This window comes from Thermobia domestica, chromosome 7 (genome assembly GCF_964235325.1).
Source record: "Thermobia domestica chromosome 7, izTheDome1.hap1.1, whole genome shotgun sequence".
NCBI classification, from domain to species: domain Eukaryota; kingdom Metazoa; phylum Arthropoda; class Insecta; order Zygentoma; family Lepismatidae; genus Thermobia; species Thermobia domestica.
In genome coordinates, this window is record NC_137460.1 from 184,872,316 (window position 1) to 184,900,099 (window position 27,784).

General features: G+C 34.3%; 1 protein-coding gene across 1 annotated transcript in view; it reads right to left on the reverse strand.

The window, feature by feature from the left end:
* LOC145688980 (uncharacterized) overlaps positions 1-27,784 on the reverse strand; it is a 107,898-nt gene that overhangs the window by 67,688 nt on the left and 12,426 nt on the right. Inside the window, exon 2 of the mRNA XM_081763135.1 lies at positions 13,571-13,642. Within this exon, the coding sequence (XP_081619261.1) occupies positions 13,571-13,642 (72 nt within the window). The remainder of the gene's footprint in view (positions 1-13,570; positions 13,643-27,784) is intronic.

Below are 27,784 nucleotides of genomic sequence, written 5' to 3' on the forward strand. Positions count from 1 at the left end.
CCAAAGATAAACTCAGAGTTGAAGACATTTATAGTAGTGATGATGATGCATCTTGTGCGAACGTTGCTACTTCGGGACGCATTAAAGAGGGAACATTTATTCGCGTTAATATAACGGGTAGGAAAAGGTCATTTCAGTACATTGCACTGTGTAGAAGTAATGTGAAGGATGGTGAAGTGAATATTGAGTATCTTATTCAATGTGATAAAGACACGAGACTATGGAAGAGGAACCTCAATGGTATTACTTACAGTTGTAATGTTCATGCAGTTACTGAAGTTCTTCCACAACCAGAAATTATTGTAAAAGGACAGCGTGAGTTCTATAAATTTTAAGTATAGAATAGTAAAAAGTACTCTGTGTTAAGTTCTTTTAAATTTAATAATACATTTACTTCTTTAGTATTGTAAAAGCTAATGATCGGTCTCTTACATTTATTATTGAATACCGACAAAAGTCACACTCTTTTAGATAAGATCTTGTTTTATAGAAGTTATGTGAAAAATATATCAATTGCATTAAATTTATACTTTCCAACAAACAAAGCTTGTATGATGAAACGGTATGTTTATTTTCAGACTTCTTGTCTTATAGCCGTCGAGTTTCAAATTAGAATTTGTGCCATAGGCTATATTCTTTAAGCTAGCATGTTGCTGTTCCTAGTTTCGCACATAGAAATGTGAATTTAAATTAGATTGAACGACTGTGATGTTACTGTTATATATCATTTTCTAAAACATGCAATATATTATATACGTTTGTATGCATCTTGTAATTAAAACTAGGTATTATGTCATACATATCGCTTTATTATTTTATGTTCCCCATATTTTTATATAATAATATAATTTTAAACTTTTTTCACGCTCTGACTCCTTAGTTTTTAACTATAGTTAAAGATTATCCTTGTATTAACGCTTAAGGTTATGTGAGTCTCTGGCTGCCAGTTATAAACATAAAATTTAAAAAATTATGTCATTCTCCTGGCTTCGCTGTCATTCTCCTGATGCATGGATTTTCCTTTTTGCTGTAAAAATTGTGAAATTCTTAATAAATGAGTTGGCCTCGACCATGAACGGTTTATATTTTTAGTGCGTATGATGAGTGCTAATTATGAGAATGATATTTTAATTATTTAAGTTTCGCCGTTTTTAGTCTCCAAAAAGCCAATTTATTTGCAAATGACCCATATATATATATATATATATATATATATATATATATATATATATATATATATATATACTAACGGATCCAGGGTATGATTGAGGGAGGGACTAAACCATAGTTTAACATTTTATCCAGTGTAAAGAAAGAAGTAGGATTGAAGCCCATTTTATACAGTGTATAGCTGAGCGTCAAGGGGAGGTATAATCCCTTTAAGACTCCCCTTGGATCCTCGCCTGTATATCATATCTAATATAAGTAAAAGAAAGAGTTTGTTTGTCTATGTGTCTGCGTACCTGTCTTTCTGATTGCCTGTGTGCGGCCTGGAGACCAGACGAGAGTCCAAGAGTTACGAAATTTGGGTGACAAGTATCATGTCCCAGGCCTCAGACCAAGAAGAAGCGATTTTTTTTTTTTAATTTTGAATCAGGAGGGGCGTTTACCGGGACATGTAAAAGTAGTAGAAAATGACCGATAGTAGTGTCGAGTACATAGTTTTCGCAGTCGCTGAGATCAATGATGATACTTCCATTAGCGATGACTTTCAAAGTCAGCTACCAGTGCATGCGGGCCGTGGTTCACTTGCGGGGGAGAGGAGTACCGAGACGTAAAAATAATACAAAATGACCGATATTAGTGTCAAATAGTTCTCGCGTTTTCTAAGATCAGTGGTGAAACTCCGATCGCATTAACCTCCAAATTCACCCCATTCAGCTGCGGGTCGGAGTTCACAGGAGGAATACCGAGACATGTAAAAGTAATCCAAAATGGCCGATATTAGTGTCAAATGTATAGTTTTTGCGGTCGCTGAGATCAATGGTGTCACTTCCATTAGCAATGACTTTCAAATTCAGCTACCAGTGCATGCGGGCCGGGGTTCACCTGGTGGGGAGGGGGTACCGAGACATGTAAAAATAAAACAAAATGACCCATATTAGTGTCAAATACATAGTTTTCGCGGGTGCTGAGATAGTGATACTGAGATAGTGATCTAACCCGGGCCTCTCACGCCATAGGCTAACTGCTTAGCCACGAAAGAGTTCCACATATTTCTAATTTAGATATTAAATTAAACCACAAAAGCACATATATTATTCAGTGTAACAAAGGACAATACATATCACTAACATCAACATTTTGGAGATCTCTAATAACTGAAATGGCAGGAACATTATAACATTAGTGTTCAGTAGTTTTAATTACAACAAGTCGCAGTTACATTATTTTAAGCAGTGTTGCGAACTTAAATAAATTGTTAAATATTATTATAAATATAGTGCAAATAACGTAGCTAAAGTGCAAAATATTTTAAAATTACTCGTAATTTGTTTTATGGTGCAAGAATGTTTTCAAAACACGATGTTTTTCATAGTCTTTGGGCTACTTATAATGTTAATGTCAAACTTTTCGTTCCAGCAATACATGTAAAAGCAAATTGTAACTTAAATTAAACGTAACTGAAAGCTTTTCAGTAGCACTAGTTGTCTTTCCTAAGCCTTAGGTCTGGTGTATTTTTTTAGATTAAAACACTGCTTTATTAAAATTTTAATTACACCCTAACTGCATTTCATTTGTTATAGTTTGACCACCGACCATCTCAAACTCGATCCATAATATATAGCTATATGCAATTATTCAAAGACTTACACATTATGTTGATTTTTGGTTTGTCTTGTTTAGTTTAACGTCGTACGATTATGCTAGGGCGGCTAAAGGAGACGTGGAGTTACTGATCATAGTGGAATCCGAAAAACTTCGGTCGTTGAACATTATCGCCACCGGGAATCGAACTCGGGAGCATGCGAACCAAAATCAAGCGTACTAGCCATTACAGCAAATGGGGGTTATTACATTGTGTTGATTTAAATAATTGAGTCAGTGTTGCCAGTTCCGAAGGTCAAAAAGTAGCGTGTCCGTGCTCCAGAAGTAGAGGATATGAAATATTTGTAGCCCAAATATAGAAATGAATTATTTGGCAACTAATGACTGGTACTAATGAAATAATGTTTAAAATAGACCGGAAAATGTGATGGGCATATTGCAAGACGAAATTATGATCGATAGACGAAAACAATTTTAGATTGGGTACCACGTGACAAAAACAGCCTAGGAAATGTCCGCATACAAGAAATTGTGACAAAATCAGGAACCACTGGGGAGTAACCTGGAAAAGAATTACCCAAGATAGATAGTTGTAGAGAAAAATTGGGAAGACTTCATCCAGCAGTGGATTGATAATGCTTGATTATGATGATGGTGATGATTTTATATCGAGACCTCAGAGGTAAACTAAACCAAGTCATAATTTCGTAATTTTACAGGAGAAGCGAAAAACCGGTTCCTTAACTAAGACCTATAATACTGTTTTTTCAAACTATAAGTAGTTACAAAGTAGTAAGATGGCTTTAGAGTTACATTATTATACCACTAGAAAGAACATAGTCTATTAAAAAAAAGTATTCTAACTCAATTTGACCAAAAAGTGACTTAACATAGTCTACCACTAAGGTTCAGATATATATATATATATATATATATATATATATATATACGTATATTGTATAAATTTACTAGGTAAGGTAGGGTAAAATTGGATCCAAAACTTAACGAAAGTCATACAGCGAAAAAAAAAATATTTTTGACTATTCAACCCTTCATGTTGGAGCAAAACTACGAAAATTAATCTAAAAGAAAACTAGAAAGTTAAGAATCACTTGTTTGGGCGAGAGAGAGAGAAAATAGATACAGATAGCTCGAATTACCTATATACTTAGATAATATGTATGTCCATGTTTCGAAATTAATTTTCAATCAATATAAAATTTCAATGTAAGAACGCAGATTAGTTTTCTTGAATAAAGATCATATGCATCGCTAAAAGCTCAAGAATAAGCTTAATCTATGTTAGGGCACTGTATATATGCTTATGTAATGCATTACGACCTTACGAACTTGTATAAGAAACAGAATGTACTTAAATTTAGACGCGAACTATGCGAAACATCTGACTTTGAATCTAACTTGTTTCATGATGCAACCCGAGGCCATACATAGCAAAGATGAATGCCGTAGCTCCCACCACAAAGTTCAGGAATTTCGTGTTATAAGGTGTCAATTAAACACGTAGATGTGAAACGGTAATAAAGCATTTGATCAATTTTAAACAAACTATATTGTAGTAAAAATTTACTCTATTTGTTCAGATAACGAACGTTATATTATGTTTTTAAAATGACAGTCAAAACTGAATGTATTGGATAATAAATGAGAAATTGTAAAATTTCAATTTCGGTACGATTAAATACATTCATGCTGCTATGTGTTGCGTTATCCGTTAGAATGTATTAAACAATTCTTATTCTAAGAAAGGAAATAAACTACTGTATAGTACTGAAATTAATTTAATGGAGTTTAATTGTATAGGCAGTACTGAGGCCATATGAGAAAGTCTTTTGCTGAAAGTGAAATATGGGTTACTATTAGAATTTTATCCCAGATATAATATACCCACTGATGATTGAAACTGGAACACACGCATGGAAGGTATCAGCGCTAGCAAATTACCTCTGAAGAAGTACACCATATTATAATTCTAAGTCAAGAATAAGGCCAAAAATAAGAAGCAGAAACGACAGACTTTACAATAATAATACTTTTACAATTTTAATTTCACCTTTTTATTTCGAGACTTTCGAGACGAGACCGAGACGAGACCGAGATTTGACCCTCGAGACCGAGACCGAGATCGAGACAAGCATTTGTTGACCGAGACGAGACCGAGACCGAGACAGAGATTTTTGACTCGAGACGAGACCGAGACCGAGACAGCTATTTTTAAACCGAGACGAGACCGAGACTGTACGAAGTCTCGTCTCGTCTCGTCTCGATACCATCCCTATTCCGTGTATCCACACATGTGTTGCAAACCCCTGTCATCGCGTATCGTTCGTAGTATAGGGCAGTGGATTAAAGCGTCAACAACGCCAGTTTGTAGTTAAGTGAACATGGCGCAATTTGTGCCTGATAAAGTGTTTTTGCGGGGTGTCCTGCTGCATTACTTTAACATGCAGAAAAGTGCGACTGAAAGTCATCGTATTTTGGTGGAAGTGTATGGTGACCATGCTCTAGCTGAGCGAACGTGTCAGAAGTGGTTTGCACGGTTTAAAAGTGGTGATTTCGGCTTGGCAGACCAAGAGCGAGCTGGACAGCCAAAAAAAATTCAAGACGAAGAATTGACAGCATTGCTCGAGGAGGATTCGTGTCAAACGCAGGAACAACTTGCAGCAGCATTAGGCGTTGATCAAACAACAGTCTCCAAACGCTTGAAAGCCATGGGAATGATTCAAAAGATGTCACATTGGGTTCCACATGAATTGAAAGACAGAGACGTTGAAAGACGAAAAACCATTTGCGAATTGCTGCTTCAACGACAGAGCAGAAAGGGGTTTCTGCATCGAATTATTACGGGTGATGAGAAGTGGATCCATTACGAGAACCCTAAACGAAAAACGACCTGGGTGAAACCAGGTGAACCAGGTCCATCACAACCGAAACGAGATATTCACTGTGCAAAGGTTATGCTGTGCATATGGTGGGATATGAAAGGTGTGGTTTACTATGAGCTGCTGCAACCGGGTGAAACTATGAATGGAGAACGTTATCGACGACAATTAATGCGTTTGAAGCAATCTCTGGCCAGAACACGACCAGAATGGGAGAACAGACATGATAAACTTATTGTTCAACATGATAACGCTCGCCCACATGTCGCAAAACCGGTCAAAACCTATTTAGAAAATGTCGGATGGGAAGTTTTACCCCACCCGCCGTATTCACCAGACGTTGCTCCTTCGGACTACTACTTGTTCGATTGCATGAACAACGATTTGATTGGACAGCGGTTTACTTCTTCAGAAGATATCGAAACATGGGTCTCTGACTGGATCGCTTCCAAGGATGAGGACTTCTTTCGCCACGGAATCCGTACATTGCCTGACAGATGGGCGAAAGTGGTGGCTAGCGATGGACAATATTTTTCTTAAGGTATTTATGTATTTTGTGTTTGTACTACAGCTTCAATGTGTGCGTACCAACCGCACGAATTAATTCCTAGACCAAATATATATTTAGACTTTGTAGAAGGAAATATTCAATCTCACGTAACATTAAAGGCTAAGTATTGTTCTATGCATTAAGAATGTATAACAAATATTTTAAGTAATATATTAATGTTTTAGTTAATGTTGATATTGATAAAGTTGTTAACATTTAAATTACCAAAAAATATTAATTACAAAAGAATAATTTCAGTTGGTTATTTCCATTCTTGATTATTGACATAATCAAGATATTGAATTACATTTTCCCAACAATTATGTATACTAACACTACTTGCTAGTTGTAGTATTTATAGTTTTTAGAGTAACGTAAGTTACGTAACAAAACGTAGAACTTGTGAAGTAATGTCAATGAAATACCAAATACTGTAAAGAATTTATTATTGTCCCTAATAAGATAGCAATATGTTATATATTTTGGCTTTGTAAGACAGAAAACGTTCAATGTCACGTAACAATGTAGGTAAGGTGTTATTCTAAGCATTAAGAATGTATAAAATATTATAAATCATATTTTGATATTTTATTTAATACTTATATTTATAAAACTATTGATATTTACACTGTAACAAAAATTAGTAATTTTAATAGAGTTACATTAATTAGTATGTTACGTAAAACGGACTTACTTTGCAATTGATGTAAGGAATTTCAAAGAAAATCGCATGTAGCTTAGAAGCATAATGATTTAGATCATTGTGTTTTAAACGTATAAAAGTTTGATGTATAAGGAAAATATTCTTTGAAGAGCATTAGAAAACATTCAGCGCATAGTTAATGAAATATAAACTATGGTGGAAAGTAACACCATAGGTGAGGATACTTTGCACCACATACAAAAGAAATATGTTTAACATACGAAAAAATGTTTTCCCTCCAATATTTATACATTACACTTCTTACACAAAACTGCATGCAGTCCACATATATTGACATTAGAATGACGGTGCCGGTATCTGTACTTAGTATGAATTATCAATACTGCTAAAGAAAATAATATTTTTTCTGGTACCGGCACAGAAACTACATTCTGATAGCTCACCACATGTCCCACAAAAATTCTAATTGAGGAATAGAAAAATCCCCGTTAAGTGATTTGCCTTGGTTGCTCCATACATCAAAGAATATCGTCTCAACTATACTCCAGTTCATCGACTATAGATGGCCACTTCGAATATCATCTACCCTTTGCATTACTTGAACAAGTTCTCCATCTTGTGTAACTGCAAGAATTGCTCCAGAGAAAAGTTAATTCTCATATCTGAAAATGACATATTCACCCACTTCCGTTGCACAGTATCCCATTCCTGTGGTGGTTCATGTCTACTGTATTTAGTTTACGATTCACATCCCTGTCACTTTTGCCAGTGGGAAGACATGGCCAATGACCTTTATTTATATGAGTGAGGAATCACAAGGAATATCGCATCATCATTACCGGATTCTGAATCGGTACAGATACTCCTGGGTGTACCAGCATTGGCATTGGCCATTAGCAAGATCTGTGAATGCAATGTTCTTTCCAGAAGGCAAATTCATTTCGTTTTTTTCTCTTGGTCGAGGCATTTCCCCCCTGATATTATCTTCTTCCGTTCCAATTCTTTAAAAATATCCTCTACTACTGATACCATACTTTCATTGCATTGCATGCTTGCTTTAATTGCTCCTTCCGTTCAAACTCTTCAAGATTTTATAAAAAATTCTTGGTCATATTTCGCATTTCTTGACGTCTGATTTCAAGTTTGTTTCCTTATGTGGTACAGTTGCTAGCATTAATGCTTTGAGTATTGCAGGGAGCAGGAACCGGTAATAATGATTTCCTTTCTAAACGGTTACTTTGGACCGGTGCAAAGTAACCGCGATTTGAGACTGAAACCGTCTTTTCCCCGATTTCTTTTTCAATGGCTTTAAAAAGTTTCACACTTCAATATCAACTATTCCTTTAAAGGCCCATTATACAAAGTAGTAATCTAGGAAACCGACGCCTTGAACAGAGATTCTTCTAGGTGACGTGTTTCGAATTTTTCTGAGCTTGACAGCAACAACCTTCTACAATTTTTTTTTTTAAAAAAACGATCCGAGTAACTAGAAACAATGTTAACCGCCAACATTATGGCAAAAATACAGCTAGATGTTCCATTAAACAGTGACACTTGAAGTTTTATCTTTAAAGTTCACGGTTTTACCAATAAGAGACTTTGAAACCAATAAGGGCTGGTAGCTGAAATTTCGCTATTCAACCTCTACCTCTTATTAATGCTTTATATTTAGTTAACTATGCAAGCAGAAATTCTGCTTTATGCTGCACAAGCCCAACAATCGAAGGACAAATCCATCCCAACTATCAGTTTGGTCACAATATCGAAAAACGGTGATCCCTGAAATTTTACTTTTGCGCCTCTACTTTTCATTAATGTTATATACAGGGTGTCTATAAAGTCTGAATCAGGATCATTTGTTCCAAAACGGTTCGGTAGATGAAAAACGCAGTGAACACGTATCCCATTATATTTAAGGGCCAGTCGCGAGTCCGAAAACGAATCCTGTGCAAAATGGCAGTGAGTCAAAATGTCAACACAGTTTCCATTGAAATGTCTGTAGATGGTTTTGGTTTTCGGTTTAGCGTGCCACGATTATACCAAGTCGGATAAAGGAGATGTAGACCTACAGCTTATAGAGCAATCCGAACCACTTTTTTCGTTTTAAAACAACCCACCGCGAATCGAACCAGAAACCACGACCACCAAAGCAAGCGAGGTAGCCTGTAGCCCAAGCGGGGGTCCGAAATGTCTGTCGACACACCTAGTAATTTTAAGCAGTGAATCAGATGGCAAAAGTGAAAAACACGCGCCGGATCGTTTAAAACGTAAAACGAACCGAGGTAAACAATTCTGCTATAAGGTCCCCAGGTAGGGTTCCAGATAGGGTCCAATTCAAAAGTTTCAAATCACAAGCGAGATCACGTAGTATTAATGCTTTATACCTAATTATCTGTGCCAGAACTTCTGGTTTCTGCTGCACAAATACAAGTATCCAAAGGTAGATACATCGCAAAAATCACTTTGGACATTAAAGTCGAAAAAGAGTGGTCGCTGGAATTTTACTCTTTTTCTTTACTTCTATTAACACTTCATATCTAATTAACTGTGTGAGCACAAATTCTGCTTTCTGCTGCACAAATACAAACATCGAAAAACACTTCCATCGCAAGCATTAAATTCCTCTTTCAAGCGCAGAAAGGGTGGTCGTTGAAATTTTAATATTTTCCTCTATTTTTTATTAATGCCTTATATCTGGTTAACTGTGGTTGCACAAATTCTGCTTTGTGCTGCACAAATACAAGCATCGAGAGACACATCCATCGCAACCATTAGTTTCCTTATCAAGTGTAGAAAGGGATGTCTCTGAAATTTTAATATTTCCCTCTACTTTCTATTAATGGCTTATATCTGGTTAACAGTGCAAGCACAAATTCTGCTTTGTGCGCCACAAATACCAGCCAAGAGAGACACTTCCATCGCAAGCATTAATTTCTTCTTTCAAGTGTAGAAACGGCGGTCGCTGAAATTTTAATATTTCCCTCTACTTTCTATTAATGCCTTGTATTTATGTAACTGTACGAGCACGAATTCTGCACTGTGCTGCACAAATACAAGCATCGGAAGACACTTTCATCGCAACCAATAATTTCCTTATCAAGTGTGGAAAGGGTAATGTCTGAAATTTTAATATTTCCCTCTAGTTTTTATTAATTCCTTATATCTGGTTAACTGTGCAAGCAAAAATTATGCTTTGTACGGCACAAATACAAGAAACAAGAGACAATTCCATCGCAAGCATTAATTTCCTCTTTCAGTGTAGAAAGGCTGGTCGCTGAAATTTTAATATTTCCATCTACCTTTTATTAATTAATTGTATCTAACTAACTGTGCCAGGACAAATTATACTATGTGTTGCATAAATACAAGCATCGAGAGGCAATTCTATCGCAAGCATTAATTTCCTCATCAAGTGTAGAAAGGGATGTCGCTGAAATTTTGACATTTGTCTATATTTTTATTAATGCCTTGTATCTAATTAACTGTGCGAATACAAATTCTGCTTTGTGCTGCACAAATAGAAGCATGCGGAGACCCTTCCATCGCAAGCATTAATTTCCTCTTTTTCAAGTGTACAAAAGGTTTTCGCTGTAATTTTAATATTTCATTCTACTTTTTTTTAATAACTTGTATCTAGTGAACTGTACGAGCACAAATACTGGTTTGTGGTTTACAAATACAACCATCGCGAGACACTTAAATCGCAAGCATTAATTTCCTTATCAAGTGTAGAAAGGAATGTCACTGAAATTTTAATATTTTTCTGTACTTTTTGCTAATACCTTGTATCAAATTAACTGTTCTTTCACTAACTCTCCTTTGTGCTGCACAAATACAAGCATCGAGAGGAACTTCCATCACAGGCACTAATTTCCTTATCAAGTGTAGAAACAGATGTGGGTGAAATTTTAATATTTGTCTACACTTTTAATTAATACCTTGTATCAAATTAACTGTGCTTGCACAAATTCTGCTACGCCCTGCACAAATTCAAACATCAAGCGGCAAGCATTAATTATCATCCATCGTAAGCATTAATTTCTTCTTTTAAGTGTAGAAAGGGATGTCGCTGAAATTACAACATTTCTTTATACTTTTTATTAATGCCTTGTATCTGGTAAACTGTGCTTGCACGAATTCTGGTTTGTGCGGCACAAATACATGCAACGAGAGACAATTTCAAAGCAAGCATTAATATGCTCTTTCAAGTGTAGAAGTGGTGGTCGCTGAAATTTAAATATTTCCCTCTACTTTTTGTTAATGCCATATATCTGGTTAACTGTGCTTGCACAAATTCTGCTTTGTGCGGCACAAATACAAGCAACAAGAGACAGTTCCGTCGGAAGCATTAATTTCCTCTTACAAGTGAGGTAAGGCTTGTCGCTGAAATTTTAAAACTTCCCTCTAATTTCTAATATTGCCTTGTATCTAATTAACTGTGCAAGCACAAATTCTGCTTGCACAAATACCAGTATGGAGAGGCACATACATCGCAACAATTAATTTCCTTATCAAGTGTAGAAAGGGATGTCGCTGAAATTATAAGATTTCTCTATACATTTTATTAATGTCTTGTATTTGGTTAACTGTGCAAGCACAAATTCTGCTTTGTGCCGCACAAATGTAAGCAGCGAGAGACAATTTCATAGCAAGCATTAATTTCTTTTTTCAGGTGTAGAAATGGTGGTCGCTAAAATTTTAATATTTCCTTCTACTTTTTATTAATGCCTTGTATCTGGTTAACTGTGCGAGCACAAATTCTGCTTTGTGCTACACAAGCATCCAGAGACACTTCCATCGCAAGCATTAATTTCCTCCTTCTAGTGTAGAAAGGGTGGTCGCTGAAATTTTAATATTTCCCTCCAATTTTGATTAATGCCTTGTATCTGATTAACTGTGCTTGCACAAATTCTGCTTTGTGCTGCACAAATGCAAGCATCCAGAGACACTTCCATCGCAAGCATTAATTTCCTCTTTCAAGTGTATAAAGAGTGGTCGCTGAAATTTTAATATTTCTCTCTACTTTTTATTAATGCCTTGTATCTAAATTACTGTTCGAGCACAAATTCTTCTTTGTGCTGCACAAATACAAGCATCAAGAGGCACTTCCATCGCAAGCATTAATTTCCTTTATCAAATGTAGAAAGGGTGGTCGCTGAAATTTTAATATTTCCCTCTACTTTTTATTACTGCCTTGTATCTAGTTAACTTTGCGAGCACAAATTCTGCTTTGTGCGGCATTAGTACAAGCATCGAGAGCCAATTCCATATCAATCATTAATTTCCTGTTTCAAGTGTAGAAAGGGTGGTCGTTGAAATTTTAATATTTGAGTCTACTTCTTATTAATACCTTGTGTCTGGGTAACTGTACAAGCACAAATTTTGCTTTGTGCGGCAAAAATACAAGCAACGAAAGTCAATTCCGTCGCAAGCATTAATTTCCTCTTTCAAGTGTAGTAAGGGTGGTCGTTGAAATTTTAATTTTTCCCTCCAATTTTTATTAATGCCTTGTATCTGGTTAACTGTACAAGCACAAATTCTGCTTTGTGCGGCAAAAATAGAAGCATCAAGAGACACTTCCATCGCAAGCATTAACTTCCTCATTCAAGTGTAGAAAGGATGGTCGCTGAAATTTTAATATTTCACTTCCTAACTGGACGTCATCTTGGTGACCAACCGGTTTTGTTTGTTCTTCAATGTGTAGTTATTGCAGCAACAAGTTCTAATGACTGCAGCGTGAATCAGCACAAATTAAGTATAAAATCCTTTGTTAATATCTGTATTGTAGGGGTTGGTTTTCACAATGTGGTCGCTAATTTGACGTCAATTTGGCGACCAACGTTTTTCCTATTTAATTGTGTAACTATTGCGGAACATATTTTAAGATCTGCAGATATATTAGCACAAATTGAGAACATAATATGATTGTTGGTATAGTGGGTTTGGGATTGTTTTTGCGCGATGTGGTAGCTAACTGGACGTCAGTTTGGCGACCAACCTCTTTTGTTTTTTCTTCATTCTGTAATTATTGCAGCAAGAAGTGTTAATAACTGCAGGATAAATCAGCACAAATTGAGCACAAAATAATTTGTTAATATCTCTATGATAAGAATTGTTTTTTTCAATGTGGTCGCTAACTTGACATCAAATTGGCGACCAACTTTCTTTTCCGCTTAGTTCCGTAACTATTGTAGCACAAATTCTGATAACTGCAGCATAAATTAGCACAAAAAATTTGTTAATATTAGTGTGGTGGCTACAAGCGTGATCGCCAGCTTGACGTAAGTGGTGTATACATAAGACAAATAAGCCAAGAAAGAGCATGTTGATACTTTCAATATAGTATTGTGTTCTTTTATCTTACTTTTACCTAATATTGTATTTTTAGAAACAAATCGCTATTTCTTTTTAACTATTATTGATTATTATTGTCGAGAAATCTAATTCACTCGCTTTGTGAAAAAAACAAAATTTTCAAAAACAATAATGTATCTAAATGATCTACCACGTAGTCCATGTTCAGTATTTTCTTCCTTGTGTGTGATAGTTATATGTAAATAATAAGAAAATAATGCTAATTTCGCTAAGCACAGGATGTATAATACTCAACTTTATTATCGAAACTTATAAAAATAATTGTATTAAGTAAATACATTCATCAGCGCTAAATCATCATATTCAACTTACATGAAATTCTAGGGAAAATTCCGTCATGTTTTCTCCGTGGGTTTTCCTCTTCAGCTTTTCCTCTCAAATAATCTGGAATGAAATGAAATATTCATTAAATCTTCCTTATGGGCTTGATAGTCTGGAAAAATATTCAGAAATATGGCGAATGTATAATATTTCTCTTTACAATGATCTTACATACAACTAAGATCGTTGTAACGCAAGTTAATGTATCAAATTCCGTAATCATCTTCAAAATTTTGCAAGCAGGAATGTGCGCAAAGGGTGAATTCTGAGGGTCTAAACCTTCCCCGAAATCCCCATTTTCCTGTAAATTTAGATAATTTTAGGGGTGATTTTATGAATTTTAACATAATTTATCCTCATATTGAATTTGAACCCCTCCTGAAATAAATTCCTGTATACGTATCTGTTCGCAAGTATGTGTTTTGTCTTAATTAGAAGGTGCTGCAACATTTTACGATATAGTGTTTTATATGAGCCTGAATAATGCATAATTAAGTTGAATTTAAAAAAGATATATAGATTGTAAGCACATTCACGTCGACAAAGTTGGAATATAAAAGGAAAATAATGTAGATGGATGCTTTATTATAGCGTACTTTACATTAATTAATAACTACAATATAAGTGATTGCAATTTTTTTCTTTCTACTTGTAAATTTTTTGTACTTGGAAGCGCCCTTACAGAAAAGTACAAACATTAACGTATATTTCCTTATGTTGGTTTCAATACGATGAAAACTTTTGTAATTATATGTAGTCCTCATCAGAACTTCTAACGGAGAGGGCACATTGGGTCAATGGTAGAGATGATGCATGCGGTCATTGACTCAATCCCAGACCATGAGAGGACGATGACAATATCGAATTGGTGGATATTCCCGGGGTTCCCCGTTCCCATTTCAACAAGATTCCTTCTCAAAGGATCCATTCTCTGTTTAGATTCTATTTTTACATTTTGACTTACTCGTTTCATAGTTACTTACGTTACTCTTACTAATTTCTTGGCTATCTTCCCTTGTTACACTAACTTAACGAGTTTCTCTGTTTGTTGTTAAACATTCAAGATCAGCAAACATAAGATGATCAGTTGCATTTTTATAGTATTTTAAAATTATTTGTTTTATCAAGCATTCGTGGCAAGTCGTGTTCCTGCCTGATCTAAACCACAATAGTATTTACAGATTAGTATTTCCTTTACGTTTTTTGATATTCTTGTTAATGATAGTTACATAATTCTCTTGTGTACTGCATTTAGAAAAAGGTGCAACGGCGTAGTTGGGAGGCGCCTACATACTGACAACAAATGGTTCAATTCCTGGTAGAGGTGGAAAATTATATTTGTTCTATGCTCTAGGCTTAAGGGTTCACCCATACCCTGTTAGGTGGATACCTGCAAAAATCAGCGGTATAAGTCCAAGCGTGTTTCCGGAAATTGACATCACCACCTCCTCATCATCTCCTCTATGTGTTGAAGGCTAGAAAGTGCAGAGTTAACATCTTCCCACCCCTTGGGACTGTTGTTTTCTGTTTCACATATGATGCGCTCCTTTACTTATTCTATCAAAAAAGAGTTCCGGATCTATAATTTGCAGCATCTGGTTGGGTGCTCTCCTTATGAATTGGACATATCACTCCCCTTATCTATCACGCTTGCATTTGTTATTCTTTTCATAAGTGTCTAGGAAACTCATAAATGTCTTCTTTTATTATTGTTCCTACAATCATAATCTATCTGTGTCATTTTCGGCTGATGACTATTCATATATATCTTTCTCATAATGGTGAGATAGCATTTTCCATATTATTTTAACTGTCATACTATTTTCTGTACCTTATTTTTTACTTCATTTCTTCTTTTCTAGTTATTCCTCATAAAAGTGTGACTGTTCAACTTGTTACATTGGCCTATTAAAATACATTTTTATTTCTTTAGTATCGTCCTTTGCTTACGCCCTTGATTGCTTGAAGTGATATCCTTGTTTTATTTCGATTGCTTAAATTATACGCATGTACGCATCTTTGAATGCGTTTCTATCATTTCCTCCTTTTTCACGCTATACATACTAAAATTATGCTGTATTTCTTTCTTGTTTTATATGTAAAGCTTTCCTCTTCTTTCTATTTGTAATACCTTTAAGGTGTACTGTTATTTCCTTTTATATCATGAGAGATGTCAAGGATGAAATGTTCCATTCCTTTTACCCCTCTCTTTTATTTCTTCAAAAGGTTCTTTCTTTTAGTTTCTTTTCTATTCCGTCCCAGGGATTTTTGTATTTATTGTTCTCTGGCAATTTCACTACCGATTTTCGATTTTCTTTAATCTTTCTTTTAACAACTCTAACTTTCCATCTTGTTTTGCCTGATTGTTTTGTTATTTTCATTTTTCTCTTGCGAAATCACAAGAAGAAAAAGACAAGTACTTTCTTCAATTAAAAGATCACAACTAAAACTAATAAAAATGTACATACGGGTTTTTGACATTACTAAGTACATGTTTGTTGAGGAGGCAGATGTTTTCTATTATATTCTGGTTGCTAATTGACATAACATAGTCTGTATTTATTGTTTTCTAGTGTACTGTGTATATTCCCCATACTTATTTACTGATATTTTCTTCCCTTTGAGTATTAAACTGTCCAAAATTCCTATAACACGGGCCTGTGATGAAAAAAAAAAGTACAAGGGAAATGATAATGTAGTTTTTCGTGCTGATCTAAAACAAAATAATGAAAAGTATCTATCACGACACGTTTCCTTGAAATATTTAATTTTACTTGGATTTCTATGAACATTTACCGTAAAACTTGCCTTTCGGCGTTGAATGTTTTCACTCCCTGCCTGACCATCATTCTACCGTAGCAAAACCTTCATAATACCACCTCCCCGTCACCATCACTCCCATCCCGTCGCAATCTCTCGCTACCAATAGTGTCTCGCGAATCCTGATCTTGGTTCGCATATCTCGTAGGAACGCTCGCGAAGCCAGCAGCAGTCACCTTTCTATTTGTTTGGGCTTTATCTGGAGTGATTGAACGTGTTATCTTTCGGAAGACTGAATTTGTTCTGGAGTCATCGGAAAAGCCATCATGAGGGACTCAGTTTATCTCTCTTTAACTCAGAGCATCGTGTACGTACCGTGTTCGTAGTAAGATAAAAGACGTCGGAAGGTGTAAGCCCGTATCAATGTTTCATTCGTGTACAGTGTCGTGCGTGCTTTGATGCAGTGACAAGTGGAAACTTCATCACAGACACAATCGTAACGGTTACTTTTCTTAGTGCGTTTCGTGAAACATGGCTTCGGGGGAGTTCGAGAGGTGAAAATTTGCCAGATGACTTGTTACACATGCGGCGAATATAGTGTTATTAAAAATCGCATGAGAAGCATTACAACCTATGTAAGATAACTGTATCTTGCGTATTTTGACGTTAACTTGCAGACCAGGACAAATCGTGGGTTTCTCATAAAGTTTGTGTGCGGTGTATCAACAATCTAGCTTGTGGCTCAAAGGAAAGAAGACTGCTTTACGATTTGGAATTCCAATGATAGGGAGGGAACCACAAAACCACTCTTATGATTGTATTTTTGTTCCTGCCATGTCCGTGGGTATAACCGCAAAAATTAAAAGCTAATCTCAACCTGAGAACATTCCATCGGTCATACGCCCCGTTCCTCATGGACCTGATGTGACAGTGCCTTTTGCCCCACACTGAATTGCCAGTCATCTCTTCAGAGTTTCCAGACTCGGAACATTAAGAAATTCAATTCTCCGATACCGCATATAAGCCCTCTGGAGGCGATTCACCTCAGCCCTTCTCTCAGGTTGAACTTAATGATCTGACTATAGATCTTATCCTCTTGAAAGAGGCAGTTCAATAGCTGTGCTCCAGATTGAAAAAAAAAAGCTTATTGTCGAAAGAAACTCGTTTGCTTGGTACAGGTATCAAGAAAAGGAATTCGTTAAGTACTTTCATTGATTGCTGACAAATCAATTTGCCTCATCAAGAATCGATTATTTTACATAGATTTAAATAGATAAAAACACTGTTGCCAGATAATATATGCAATATTGTTCGAGTGAATTCCTTTTAAAATAGGATTTTGGCAAAAATATCGTTTTTAAAAAACTCCTAACGTGTTGGACAAAAATTTTCGAAATCAGCACACCAAATCACATACAACTCAGCGAAAACTTCTCTTGCATTTTCAAAAACGTCAATTTCGCAGGATTGTGTGATTATATGGTAGGGAATTTGTCAAATGTTTTATTGAACAAACTATAATTTATGAATGGCTTTACTTCATGTCACACAATAGCTAATCTTGCGAGTTTGTTGAATTTAACATCATGCAATAATGCGACGAATGATAACAGTAGAATATTAGACTTAGTTCTTAGTAACATTAGAATGGTAATTGAAAGAGATAGTTTTCCTTTGGTTATTGAGGATATTCACCATCCTTGTCTGAATCTTGTGTTTCCTTAAATACTGAACGTAGAGTACAAGAAGAATTTAAAAAAGAATATTGCAATTATAAAAGAGCGATTTCCTTTTACTTTATAGACTGATACGAGACTACGATTGGGGACATCTATATAAGTTCAATGATGTAGATAAAGCTGTGGATTATTTATATATATCTCTGTATATTTTTTCTGCCAATGTATTCCAAAATGCAAATATGTATCAAAGTCAAAATATCCGGCATGGTTTACTAAAGATATAGGAATAAAGGATAAATGTGCGAGAAAGCGTAAATATTCTAAATATCATGTTAAGAGGTTTAGAGAGTTGCGATCGGACATTAAGAGACGTACTCAAATAGCGTTTCGCGTCTATCATAATAATTTAGAAAACGAAATAAAACAAGATATCAAGCAATTTTGGAATCATGTTAAAACTTTGAAAACTTCTCGTAACTTACAAACATTTTGTGCTTTAGAAGTTCTCTCATATTCAAATGAGGAAGCTCTTACTCAATGATTTTGCTCGCTATTTCTCCTCAGTTCTTTTGACATCTAATTTTAAATATAATGATGAGGAAATTAATTTTTCCGAAACAAATAAAGATTTGAACTTTGATATTCTGAATATTGGGTCAATAACTAGTGCAAAAGTTCTAAGTACTAATAAGAAAAAGTTGAAGCCTAAAAGATCGGCTGGTCCAAATTGCATTTCCCCATATATTATTAAGGGTTGTGCTGAAGTAGTAACTCCATAATTAACGTTTATTTTTAATCTGGCTTTAAGAACATGTGACTTCCCAAGTAGATGAAAGGTACCTGCTGTTACTCCTATTTTAAAATCAGAAAATTCATAATAATTTCGAATTACAGATCGGTTTCTATTATTAACTCTTTTAATACCACTATTCCCAAATGGGAACAATTTATTTTTATCAATTTTTGTCTGTGAATTATTTGTTGTGCATTTATTTCGTTTTTTACAATAAGGACCTACTACCAGTCCATATGTTACTACTAAAGTCCTCTTGAGCTCCTTTGTGGCTAAACGGTTAGCGTACGCGCCTTTGGCGTGGGAGACCCGGGTTCCATTCCTGGCGGAAGCTCATGTGGTTCGGATTCCACGTTAATCGGTAGGACCACGTATCGTTTAGCCTCGCTGCTGAAAGGGACAATAAACTAAAATCAACAATACTAAAATCCTCAAAATATATTAAATGAGGTCAGAATCAATAAGTTTAGAAGGAATTAAGAAATTCTGAAACAAAAACAATTTTGGATTAAATTGGTTAATTCATTAAATCAGCAACATCAAATTTATTGTTTTGTAAAATGTATTTAGATGAGTTAGATGAAAATATACGTGTGAATATGATATATATGGATATTGCAAAAGCATTTGATAGAGTAGATCACGAGATTCTTATTAAAAAAAGATGTACAATTTTGTTGTTTCAAATAAGTTTACTGAAGTTCTTCTGCTCCTACTTAAACAAAAGATGTTTATTTGTATCTTTCAATAATAGAGTATCTCAAGAATTCGTTCCTACTTCAGGAATCCCACAAGGATATAATCTTGATACGTTGTTATTTTTAATTATGATTAACGATATACCAGACGCAGTCAAGGGTTCTGAGTGTCTTCTTTTTGCCGATGATTTAAAATTGTATAGAACAATTAACAACGAAAATGACCAAATAATAGTACAGTCAGACATTAATAACATATTTGCCTAGTGTGCTAGAAATTCATTTACTGTAAATATAAACAAATCTAAAGTTATGTCTTACACAAGGAAGAAAAATTTTACAGTAAATTACTCAACTGATAATTATCAACTCGACGAAGTTAATTCAATTAAAGATCTTAGAATTTATTTTGGTACAAAATTATGTTTTACAACTCACTATAAGGAGTTAGTAAATAAAGCAAACAAATTGCTAGGATTTGTAATAAGAAATACTAAGTATTTTAAGAAACCAGAAGTTGCTATAATTCTCTATTACAGTTTAATTAGGAGTAAATAGGACTATGAAGCTATTATATAGAATTCATATTATAAAGAACATACACTTGATATACAAACAATTTTTAAGGTTTCTGTATTGCATGATTAATAATATATATTGCCCATATTATTTATCCAATACTAAAAGATACTAAAGTAAACTATAAGAATACTTTAGACTAACTTCACTTACAGTTCACCGATCAGTATTGTCACTGATATTTCTGAAAAAAAAAAAAAACTATTGAACAATATAATAGATTGTCCTTCTGTACTCTCTCAAGTTTCTTTATACGTGCCAGGCTTTAGGCCTAAATATGATGTCTTCTTTTATGTTTCACTTTCAAGAACTACTCAACACAAAAATTCATCGATTATTAGAACTTCAAAACTATGTAATTTTGTGTTGAAATATTGTGATATATTTTTTGATATTGAACCACATTTTCATGCAAAAATTAAGCAATTATGTATGGATTTGGAGCTCTCTGGGTTAATGTTTTGAAATGGATTTTGGATTTTGTTTCTAATGTGTATACTCGAAAGGATAATAAATCTAATTAAAACACTATTGGTATGTCCTTTTATATGCGATAGTATTGAGAATATTTTTTGACACTGTAAAATAATGAATTGAAATTTATATTTGTAATGCATTTATAATATATGTACAAGTTGCAGGAAAGTGTTTATACTTTTTTTTGTATTTTTACTCTATTTGTATTTTGCATTTTTATCTTTTCTCGTTTTGTCTTTGCAGCTTGCTTATTTTACTTTCTTGCCTATTTTATTTAAGAATAATGGTATTGTATTAAAAATATTATGTTAATAAGGCAATCGTAGGATTGTAATCCTGCATGCCTTTTACAAATAAATAAATAAATTTATATTTTCTGTCTCCCTTTTCTGTGGTTAAGTGATCAATTCTGATATTTTTCTGAACGAAACTTTCATACTAAACATCATTATTCTCTCGTTCATGTCACGTTTATACAGTACACCTTTACTGATTTGTTTTCTGTCTATATATTATGTTTCACTGAAATGTTTGCTGGGTTTCAGCATACCATGTCATTTTGGTTACCTATTCCAACTGTGCAAGAATATTTTATTTCCTTTGTTGCTCCCATTTGTATTCGTGTGCAATTACAGCTGACGAGTGAGAAACAACCTTACAAATTGTACCTACTTTCACAATGTTGTTTCTCAGCTGCAACTGAGAAGCTATGCTCAAGAGTAACGTCTCTGTGCTGAATCACTTGATGGAATGTTTATTTTAGACTTAATTAAATTTCTTAAGAACAATACCCCTATTGACCCTCTTAGGGAATATTTATAGCGAAATTTTCCTATTTTATTCTTCCCTTTTCAATGTTTCTGTCTCGAATCATCCTTCATATGACAACGTGTTTATACGGAGTTCATCAATCTATTTTCCTCACTCAGAGGCAAATCAGGGTTGGGATCAAAAACAAAGTATATAACATTTAGATATAGTAAATAATGACTGCTTCCAAATGAAATCTTAAGGGCTTAGATACCATAGAGAAAATCTTAAATACATCACTAACTTTACGTACTAAGAGTTTTAGATCCCTTGTGTGTCTACTCTCCTGTAATATATTTGCGTGCATATCATATTATAGGTCATAGAATTTAAAAAAAAAAAGTTTTTTTTATTTCACTTTTAAGGCTTTGGTAAAATATTCACATATTCGGATCCACGGAAGAAGAACGGCTTGGGAAGGGCTATAGGACGAGAGAGTAAAAATGTGGGGGAGATAGATAGGAAAAAAAGACATGCATCAACAAAGTTTAAGATAGGGACATGGATCGTACATACCATGTCACAAGAAAGGAAATTAGGAAGTATTAAAAAGGAAATGAAACAAAATAATCTAGATGTGGTATATGGGAAGGTAATGGGATATTGAACAGCAGATATATAGAATGTTTTACTCCAGTGATGAAAAGGGAGGTCATAATGGTGTAGGAATGAATAATTGAGAAGTTTGATGTAATAAGGGCGTAAGCGAGATTACGACCTTTTTGCATCAAACGCATAAGTGTGGCTTTTACCATGGTTGTTTTATCTAATGTCAAAATTTCAACTCAATATCTAGATTCTAGAGGTCAGGTCAACTCTTTGAAACAAGATATATCAGCCAGAGTAACGTGAATACATCGCTTATCAGCTGCTAACACTGTTTCTATCCCGCCAAAAACTACTCATTTCCCTCTAAATACCACAATGCAGTTGTGTACCGTACTAATTCCGAATATGTGTGACTTAAGTAGTGAATCTGGAGATGAAAGACAGAAAAGGAAGAACAGAAGAAACAGTGGTAAAGCATATAACAGATCTGTTGCAAGTCATTGATGGCAGTGCAGTTTTAAGAGACTTGAAGAATCATTTCATAGACTATTTTCTACCCAAAACTTAAGAGCAAAATTATATTGAAATTTCAATCATGTGTAAGGCTTCAGTGGTCTACCAACGATACAGATATAGCATCAAGTAGTTAAATGCCATTGTATACGCCATTCCGACATATCAACAAATCGTTAGCTGAAAATATAGTGCTATTGTTGACACCAGTAACGAAACCAAGGGTAAGAGCTTCCACGTTATCTGATATTAGAAGACTCTGTTGGTTTGTGCCAGACTCGATAAAGCATGGTATGAACAGGTTTAGTCCCAGAATGTTCCGAAAAACAAGGAAGAAAATTCGGAAAGTGATGGTATTACACACGCCAATGAGAGTGACGAATAAAACAGAGCATTGACAAGCATTTCAAGTGGTTTGATTGTTATATATTTTCATAACATCTTACTCTTGTTTGTAAGAGTTATGAAAAAAGCATAAAGTTTTCAGTTGCATTTATATAAAATAATTTAACACCAAAGTAAATAATTTCCTAGCTGAATTAAGCCAATTTGAAAAAACATCAAAATTTTGAATTTAAATTTAAACAATTAAACTGCATTCTCAATCTCATTTTCATGGAAACGAATCCTGACTCAATATGCCGATTTAGAAGAGAGAGTTATTTAGCCCCGCTCTTTATTTAAGTTTACTCTTTATTCTCATTCCAGTCTTGACTTTGAACTATATATTCCATACATACTAACTCTTTTCCAAGTCCTTACTAAAGCAATATCCGCTTGTGAAAGATTTGCTACCTTTCAAGAATAAGGAACTATTCTGTTTATTATATATATACTAAAATTATAATATAGCAGGTTTAATTAGGACACAAGACTGAAGTAGAGTGTTCGATTTCTCTATTATTGATTTTTATTGTTGTTTTCAGATAATGGAATACAAAATATTCAACATTTTGGTTAAGATGGATAACATAATACCGTTTTAATGAAGAAAACATATTTATATAGAAAAATTTTGTAAATGGTTAATGATTACATTACTATTCATACAAAGTACAAATTTTATTATTTAATTTTATAAAACATTTTTTTTATGTATTCTCTCATACTGAAATAAATCATCGAATATTTTAAATTGGTTGTTTGTATGGAGAATGAACGAAAGAAAAATATCTCTTTTCTGTTTCAAAAACATCATTGTACTAACATATGCAGCACCTCTTTGATATTACAGACTGATTGCAATTAAACTATAATTATATGAAGCATGATCACAAGGAAAATGGCACACAAGTAAAATTACAATTCTCCTATAACAACATTGTATTCCATAACTCTAATTAACATTCAACCTGTCCCCTTAAATATGTTGGTGTAACGAGCGATAATATTCTCATTTTTGTATCCCGCAATTACATGTTTTCTTTAATTCAGAATTAGAAGAAAACAGCGGCAGATATGGAGCATCGCTCTTTCTGGTCATCATATTGACTTACTCAATTCAGCAACTAAACCACATACAATGAAATTAATGACATATGAAATATATACAAATGTGCATGCAAAAACTACACAAAATCCTACAAGACAGCACTTCAGAGTTATTTATTACACATATCAATCGTTATGGGGAGAACTACAGAAACGAAAATTCAAAACAAGCATAGTGCCAAAAAATCAACTTGATACAACAAATCGGTCTCTTGTGAATGCTTAAGGGCAGCAAGCTGATGCCTCGAGTGCATCTACAAATGAGGTAACTATTATTGTTCAATGCTACAAGCCAAATCCATTATATCTCAATTCAAGATTTCAAGGATAACTTGAGCTTAAGGATTTATCTAATTTCTTAACTTCTCACGTTCATGAATTTTTAGCTATTTCAAGTTAATAACGCTACTAAAGGAAAGAAGACATGAAAAACGGAAGTTATCCGATGCTACCACCATCGTTCAAGAAGACTCTGATAGATCTTCACTTAATTAAACTACATCAGGGGAGAGACGATCAAAGAATGTTTGAGATGTGTGACGCCGTACAAAATTTTAACCTAACATTTTTATATCCATCACCTTCAACACGTACATAAAATATTAAACACAGTCACTCAAGATTACATCGATATGATTTTTATGATGGTATCGTTGAAGTCGCTATGTTGGTTCCAGAAATTTCGACTTTCTGATTGTCTAAAAATTTAAGAAAATTTTGGGTTACCTGAGATCTAGTAACTTAAGCACTGTTGATTAGCTCCAGGACTAAACCAAATTTCTCTCCCGTTTGGATTTGATCTTCGGTCGGCTCCCGCCGTTAGTAACAGCTCTTGTTCCGTGATGTCATTTGAATTATGACCGGAACGAACGTTATTTCGTGACGACTGTCCACAATAGATTACCACAATTTAGTGCAGAGGATCATTTATCACCAAAACATAGTATAGGTTACTCATAAATAGATACTTTCCACAGGTTAAGTTTACCAAACAAAACGATTTAGCCACATAATTTCTAAGTTACAACCACTCTGCTTCGTCACGGTAGTTTAAGTGGACATGTTGCTGCCTTTTTATGTGTGCACTTAACATGCTTAAATGCACATCACGCATAATATATCACATCCTAATTATAACAAATGTAAACATCATTAACCGTTTACAATATCTTCCATCAATTCCATCCAACTCAATTCCATCGTCACCTCGAAACAAAAAAGTAGTGTAATACTTGCAATAGTGCAAATAAATGAAAACCGAAAAGCAAATTATAATTAATAATAGTTTAATCGCGACTCCAGCAAGAATCACATAACAAAGACTGCAAGAAAACCACAGGATAGAATGTAACAGTAAGTACTATTACTCGTGATACAAACACTATTCAAACAAAAATAATTAAATTTTAAAAATAAATTAATGCAAGTTTACGTTTCGTGTAGCAGGATAACTCGCACTCATATGCATAAGCATGGGGCCATGTTATGCAACTAGCATATCATGCATGCTGAAAAGACAGTACGACTATGAACGTGTAATTTAGGTTAAGATCTCAGTATAATTCAATTTTATAGTCGCCATTACGTACTGGTTATTCACCGGTTTTACTCTCCACTGACAATATGGTCTTCAGATATAGAATATACGGACCAATGAAGATAACGTATATTGTACCTAGACAATTGTAATGCAAAATATGTGTTACGTACTTTTACCGAATTAATATATATGAAAGCCTAACAAGTTGTATTAATATTTACCTAGTTTATTCGAGATTTTAGAATCACAAAATTAGCATCGGTCATATTTATCCCTATGTATATAGCATAGATAAAAATACAAATATTATAACAATACAACAATAACATTGTGGAGCACTAAATAAGAGGGTTTATCAATAATAAATTCACACGGAACTCAATAATAATAAAATGAACGTAAAATAACACTACCTAAAACATAAATTCAAACCACATTCAAATTAAACCTAAAATGTACGTTACCGATAGAATCAATATATTAATTATATTAATAAATTAATATATCAATATATTAATTAATATATCAATATATTAATATATTAGTAATTCTTTTCGTTTCTCAGCAGAGCAATCAAAGATTATTACAGATGTTAAATTTTGTTTTGACACTTCTCTCCCCTTAAGATTTATCAAATAATTCAAGCTGTTACACATTTTTGTCACAAAGTAAGGCCCTGTATAAGTAGGCACATATTTATGGGTAATTTTCTTGAATGCGTCCGACAGAAAGTGAGTTCGAACCATCATCAGAGTGCCGTCCTTCATTTCTACAGGACGATTCGACCTGTTATGTTCTTTTCTTTTCCTCTTAGTTAGCCATCAAAGCTCCACTTCAATATGTCGCTTCGAGTCCTCCACATCTTGAATGTCCAACGGCCATGGAAATTGTTCCCTAAATCTATATGCTGCTAAAAATATATATAAAGAGTTCCGCAAGTGTACATCCAATGGTACTCTTATAGGAATAATTTAACAGATCCTGGGCGAATTTCATTACGTTTTTCCATTTTGTATGATTCTGCTTACACATCAACTGAATTATGCGACTCAATTCTCGATGGGACCGCTCCACTATCCCATTTCCCTTAGAGTTATATGGAGTCACAAGGATGTGATGGATCCGATGCTCTATAAAATGCTTTTGCCAGTTCTGAGACAAGAACTGTGAGTCTTGATGGGACACTATAAAATTTGTGTATGGACATATATAAAATATTCCTTTTCTAAGACTCGAATGATTTTCGTCGTAGTGGCTGTACATAAAGGTAACTAGCAAATGAACCGAATATAGACATCTACAATTTACAATATGTAATAATAACCATAACTACAAGGGAGTTTTCCGACCAAATCAACGCATATGTTTTCATGGGGTTTCTCGGTCCTGATGTGAAGGTCTTCACGTGCAATAACTTGGTTAGAAAATTTTGCCTGAGCATAGAGTTTACAGCTTTTGACATATATTTTAAAAGTTTACTTTTGATTTTTCCTAAAGAATAATTCTTGATCCAGTTTGACCCATTTAGTTACCCCCAAATGTCCTGTTATATGAATTTGTTTTATTACACGCTCAACCAGAGCTGTGCGAATTACTAGGAGCCAATTATTTAATTTAGGATTCCGGATATACAGTGAATTATCGCTAACTCTAATTCGATGATTGAATGTCTTGGTATTTAACTTATTTCTCAATTCACAACAATAGTTATTTCACAATTCACAACAATAGTTAACTTCAAAACATGTGTTAGCATCATAATTTACAAAATTTATTTGGTAATTATTTGGTCCAGCATAGCATTCGAGAGTATTCCGACTCAAAATATCCCCTATTTTATTATCGAACCGAAGATCGAATCGTTGTAGCTTCAATAAGATTTTAGTTGTTCTCATATCTAACTTTTGCAAAGAAAACTCATAGATCACTGCAGTATTGTCGCAATGAACCTTAACTTACCCAAAATATCGTAAGAAAAATGTTCGCACAGAAAAAAGGACTGCCAGAAGTTCTAGTTGGAACATAGAATAAGATACTTCATATAATTTTAATTTACGACTGGCATATTCGATGACTAATAGCTCTCCGGTCTCATCATACTGCGCAACATAACCGGCTAAATTTTCCAACGACGCGTCCGAGAACAAGTGGAAAGGTTTGAAAAAATCAGGTTGACTGCGTACTCGAGGTTCACTCAGCAACATCCTCAACCTTTGAAACCGTTCTAATAGTTCAGTTCTTCTCTGAGAGAATGCCCAAAAAGGATCGTAGCTTCTTAGTTTTAGGGAGCGGAAAACACTTAATTGCTTCATT